This window comes from Berghia stephanieae, chromosome 1 (assembly GCF_034508935.2).
Source record: "Berghia stephanieae isolate SIO BIC M18660-M18661 chromosome 1, UCSD_Bste_1.3, whole genome shotgun sequence".
NCBI lineage: Eukaryota > Metazoa > Mollusca > Gastropoda > Nudibranchia > Aeolidiidae > Berghia > Berghia stephanieae.
In genome coordinates this window covers 110,400,574-110,406,721 of record NC_088360.1, presented here as the reverse complement: position 1 = coordinate 110,406,721, position 6,148 = coordinate 110,400,574, and the positions used below count along the sequence as shown (strand labels likewise).

The 6,148-nt window shown below is 34.5% G+C and overlaps 1 protein-coding gene across 1 annotated transcript in view; it reads right to left on the bottom strand.

The window, feature by feature from the left end:
* Positions 1-2,354: 2,354 nt before the first annotated feature.
* The window catches only part of LOC144962718 (uncharacterized), a 13,833-nt gene continuing 10,039 nt past the window's right edge, over positions 2,355-6,148 (bottom strand). Inside the window, exons 8-9 of the mRNA XM_078895907.1 lie at positions 5,748-5,832; positions 2,355-3,406 (exon numbers count right to left, since the gene is read on the bottom strand). Coding sequence (XP_078752033.1) covers positions 5,750-5,832 — 83 coding nt within the window. The 3' untranslated portion in view covers positions 2,355-3,406; positions 5,748-5,749. The remainder of the gene's footprint in view (positions 3,407-5,747; positions 5,833-6,148) is intronic.

Below are 6,148 nucleotides of genomic sequence, written 5' to 3'. Positions count from 1 at the left end.
ATTTGTTTGAGAGTATTTCCATTACAACAAATGAGACCATAACAATTTAGGTTATCAGACCTGCATATAATTAACATCGAACTCAAGCCTCAATTGAAACCTGAGTCACACCGTTTTTACTGCACAAGGATAAAGATGGCAAAATATGATGTCATTAAAGAGAGAAAAAGAAGAATAAAAAACCGCCGAAGTAAAGGTTAAATTTCATAGGAAGTCCTTTTGCAAAAAATATATAAATTTTGAAAATGTGTTTCCTTGGTAACTTTATGACACAGATGTAAATTCTGAAGAAAACATTCTTGTCACGACAAATCAAGATTTTTGATCTCCCACAACGATCAGATTAATGAACCCTGATCTGAGATCATATCCTAATCATTGTTTGGGAATCGTCCTTTTGTTCTTTGGAACAGACAGATGGCCGACCTTGTTTAAGTTCGTCCTATTGTTGTAGTCTCATCGACCCCTGTGGCTAGGAGTTGAATGAGTGGCGACGGCCCAGTTTTGTTCCAGGCGGAGAGACAAGAGGATTACTGTAAAATTGCTTTTGTTGACAATATGGTAATTATTATCAAAGTCATTTTCAGCTGCAAAGCTTTGAAGAAGTTATTCAATCGTAAGAGAGCAAGTTATTTTAGAATACGTTCATTCTTTGTGTTTTTGTTTTGTTTTTTTCCTCGAATTATTATTGGTTTTGTTTATTTTTTTTAACACTTCTTTTTCTTAAATTTGTTTAGTTTGAATTGTATGAAAAAAACAGGTTGATCTCTGTCCCTAGCAGTGTTTTAGAACTTAGACCATTCTACCATAAGGATAGTTCGATTTCGCTTGTCTATCACAAAATACTTTCCACCGGGTTTGATTTATACCCATCTTCTCCCTTTGGTCTCCGCTGGATCGAATCTTTTTTTATATATAATATGTAAGGTGGTCACTTTACCAATAGATAAGTATGATCCCGAGGCAAAAGGAAAGTTAGTTATTTATTGGTCGTCTTGCTTGCCTTTCAAACGGGCATAATATTATATTTATTTTTCCCTTTTCATTTCTTTCACGCTTTGATTTTGCCTTTCTTGATTTCTAACTTGTTCATGTTTTTGTTGTTTTTTTTTTTTGAAGGGAAGAGTTTTAAAGAATCTTTTTAAAATAATGACGAAGATTGCAACGTTACACCTCTTCAGTTTCCGTTTTCCTGGTTGTGAGGGAAATCACAGATGTTTGTCAAGAGGGCTCTCTAATTTTGACTCGTTGTTTTGGCAAAGCAAGGACCACTCTAAGCAGGGGAATCCAGTCGTTTTTATAGCCAACGCCTCTATAATTTCCCGGGCACGTTGAATCTTAAAAGAAATCAGATTTCATTAATTTGTCGATATTTCGAGAGCGTAAAATTAGAAATTGAATGTGGGTGTTTTATGTGCATGTCGGTAATTGAATATTATTATTTCTTCCTTTTCAGATATTATGAAAATGTGTGTGCATCTCCGCAATTAAGCATGCAGATGTTCACTCAACTTTGCTCAACAAAAGATCAGGATGACACGATACACCGTTTTAAAATCATTGTTTGATTAGAACATCGTGATTAATTTTCTATTTTAAGTTACAGAAATGATGATATTTGTGAAATAAAATTGGATTTTATAGGATAAGAATAGATTTTTTTTTTATTAATATCGTTGAATAAAAATATCAATAGAGCTTTATTAGATTCTAAAAAAAAATATATTGGCATCGCATGTATATTTCCTTTGCCACCTGCTACGAAAATAAAATGAAATAGCATATAAATAGCAGATAGAATAATATATATATATATATATATATATATATATATATATATATATATATTATAGCGAATTATTATTGTAATATTTACCACGATGTTGGTGGTCAGTCTACATCGATGTTTCAGGCCTTAACGGCCATCGTCAGCACTGTGTGTTACATGGGTTTGAGTTGTTATATTTATATATTTGAGTTATATATATATATATATATATATATATATATATATATATGTATATATTATATATATATATATATATATATTATATATATATATATATATATATATTATAGAGAGAGAGAGAGAGAGAGAGAGAGAGAGAGAGAGAGAGAGAGAGAGAGAGAGAGAGAGAGAGATTTTATGAGTTTTTTTGTTGTTTTGTTTTTTGTTTGTTTCTTTCTTTCTTGTGGGATTTTTTTTGTCTCAAAATCACCTCTCTCCCGATTATACTGATGGAGTCAGAGACCTTCGAATTACTTTTTTCCTGTTGTGTTGATGGACTTGTGCATTCCCAAAGTCAATACCAGATTGTATTCATTTTAGGAATCAAATATAAACTCATACTATCTTTTGATATCACAAAAATACGTTTATTGACGCAAATTAATTCTTACATATTGTGACCCATAGCCTTAAAACGGTATTATGGTGTGTGTTGGTTTATATATAGAACAAAGTTGACGTCACTCAGGTCTTTGTTTTTGTTTTTTGTTTTTGCCATCCATGTTTTTGAGTAATTCTCACTTCTACTTCTTATTTCAGCTTATCTCGCATTTTGCAGGATTGCCATAAAGAATGCCACACTTCCATGCATCTCGGTTCATAGCATCATTTTCCTCCAGGGCCAGTTCTTTCATATCATCCTTTACCCTAGCCAACCATCTAGTCTTTGGGCGTCCCTTTTTCCTTTCAGTAATTCTCAATAAACTGCAATAACCAGACAATAAAAGTTCAACGTTACACATAGTTTTGTGTGCTGGTCCGTCATATTTTCGGATGGCAATGTTGTGAGTTTCTTAGACACGCGCACAGCATCTATACGCTAAAAATTAAATTCAAAATCAGAAATACTGATGATATGCGTTTAGGTAAAATACAACAACACACACGCCAGCCGATATAACGTACCAACACAGAAAAAAATAATTGTGTGTAACCTTGAACGTAGATGGTGTGATTAATATCATTTAGTGAGAACTTATAATTAAAATAGCTATCTTAAAACAATAACAAATAGCTGAGTGACGACATTCCGGTTCGTTCTACATGATTTTGGTTAAGTTTACTTATTTTACTGCCAAGAATAACTTAAGTTTCTTAACTCACTGAAACGTCAAGTTTATAAATCTATCATTTTAACTTTAAATTCATTTTTAGGTATCTTGTTCCCCTCGAAATATTCCCGAATTGAGGCTATGGATCACATCCTAAAACATATAACACAATATAAATGTTATTGAGACAATAATGAGAACGTTGTTATGATGAAAGACATTGACCAGGCAGGGATGCACACACAAACTGTTAACTTGAAGGTGAGTTCCATTCCATGTGCGGGTGGTTTAGGTGTTGGATGCCGGCTTTTCCTTTAAATAATACTATAAATAATCTATCTTGGAACTGAGGATGAGAGAGAAAGAGAAAACTTTGTTTTTTTTATTATTATTATTTCAAATGGCAATATCGCAATACTATGGTGGTTCCTGGTTTGAGGTTTGAATGTTTTGTTTTTATTTTAAGGACCGTTATTGCTTGTTGTTAATAAGTTTTCTTTTTGTTTGTTTGTTTGTTTGTTATTGTTTTTGTTGTTTTTTTTTTTGTTTGGTTCTTTTGTGTTTGTTTTTTCTTCTGTTTTGTTTATATTTTGTTTTTGTTGTTATTTGTTGTTTTTTTTTTGTTTTTTGTTTTTACGCTGTTGTTTTTGTTTTGTTTTGTATTGTTCTTATTTTTGTTATTTTGTTTTTGGTGTGTGTGTTTTTTTGTTTTTGTTTTTGTTTTTTATTTGTTATGTTTTTTTGTTTTGTTTTTGTTATTTTTAAATATGTTTTGCGGGTGGGGGTTGGTTGCATGCGAAGATTTTGTTTACTAAATAGTTCAATCTATGTGTATACGATTGCCAAGTTTAAGAAAGTGGTGGGTGCCTAATCAATCAGTGTTAAGACTAATAGTTGACAGAAATGCTGGAACATCCAATAGCATAATATAACATAATATGTACATATGCTTTTATACTTCTCCGTGTAAAAATATATTGCTCATCCTGGGCTAGTAGGAGTAGTAGCGTATGGCTACACCTCCAAATTTATATCATCAACCCAGCTTCTTAAGTCTTCCTTCGCCCTAAGGACGATTTCGTAGCCACCTTCAAGTTTCGTGACTGGACAGTGGAGGACGATTTGATCTCTGGTCTCTGGGGATGCCTGACATTTCTGACAGGTATCACTGTTTTCAAGTTAACATCTGCACATATTTGATGCAGTTCTGCCATGTCCAGTTAAGGGGCGATTTGAGAAAATCCAATAATTCCTGGCGTTATTGAATACAGGAACTCTTTTGGTTGGATCTTTAATGATGTTTCCTCCTCTTGGTGTTTCCCTGTTCCACATTTCTCTCCAGTTTTCCTCAACACTGGAGTCTGCCATTTGTGTTAGGTGTAAAGGTCTTCTCGATTTGAGTCTTGTTGTTGAAGGTGCCCCCTTTATGATTGATTTTATGGGGATCTTGTCTGTGGCTTCGTCAATTCTTGCATGCATCCTTTGATTAGCCTCTTGTCGTTTAAGGCTTGGTGGTGCATTGCCTCTCAGTGTTGGGAGCCACTGAGTTGGAGTTGACTTGAGACATCCTGTTATAATTCTCATTGATTATCTTAATCGGATGTCAAGGCGGTTTAAACGTGGGCTCCTCATCCAACAGTGGCACAGTATTCTCCCACACTATAGCACAGTGCCAAAGCAGTCGTTCTCAGTACCTGTGGTGAGGCTCCCCAGGTGGTACTTGCGAGTTTTCTCACCAGGCTGTTTCTTTTTGCGATTTTATTTGCGGTTTCCTCAATGTGTAATGTAATGCCGAGGTATTTAGGATTGGGGTCTGGGGGTAGTATTGAGTTACCGGCTTTGATCTTCAGTTCTTGGGCTCAAATACTTTCTTAAAACCTGGTAAATTATTAGAAAATGTACAATTCTTGTTTGCTTTTAAAAGAGCTCCTTCGGTCATTGCGCTGTCTGTAGTCATCTTTGCATTAGTGATTGAAAACTTTTCATAGGTAAATTTACTCCAAAATAAATAAAAACAGGACACACTATATTTTTGGGAAAATAATGATATTACTAGCAGGCACTCGTCTATTTTAATTATTGAAATACTGTTTTATGGAAATCATTACAGATCGAGATGAATCTTATGAGCTATCAACGAACAAAATCGGTCCGGTAATAAGATCTATATGTGCGCGCAAATGAATCTGGCAACAGGGGCAGCCAGATGGCGACTCACAACATCAAAGGACCGATCATTATGCCCTAGAAGATTTTGTAAATAATAGTTTGAGTAAACCGGTGATAAAATTACCGTTAATATAGAAGCGGTTTGCAACTTAGCCGTATATCAAGTTGTAAAAAGTAGTTTTATAATTTTTAGATTTGCCTGTAATTCTGTGCTTGTTGGCAAAAATTTAACATTGCCCTCGAACCCTATTTCTTAAAAGAATAAATAGGATTGAGAGATAAGAACATCCTTCGCCATCTCTATCTTCGATTGCAGTCGAGTTGTGCTCCTTACTTTCCATGGCAACAGCGAAAAAGACGTATTTTTAGGATAGTCAATTTTTCAAAGTTCAATATTTCACGTAACCGGTTGAACGGTATAATTATGGACCTATAATGATATTATGTGATGGGTTGATTAAGTAACAAGGCTAGTGCTACAATGTCCCTTCACCCTAGGAACTTACTAACACACTTACTCTTATGAGGCATGGGAGATGAGAAGAGTTCGTCGAGGGAGAGTTGGAAACCGACCAGGTCCTGGGAGATTGTTAACGACTGACTCTAGGGACAAAAAGTGAACAATATCGCAAGATATTATAGTGCTTTCTATTTGATTTAATGAGACACAGTGGGGACTTGTAGTGTAAAGGGACAATGCTCAATAGCAGATGTTGGGGAGGTAACTATGTCAATTGATGCTATACGTTTAGGTAAATGGCTATCTAAAAACAATATCAAAGAGCTGAGTGACGTCGATTTCGTTCTTTCTATAAAGGAACCAGGACCCAGCTTGATATGACTTCTTGCACAAAGTATTTCTTTTTATTCAGATTGCTAGATATTTGAAGTAGATAGATAGCACAAAATGAGTATCAAT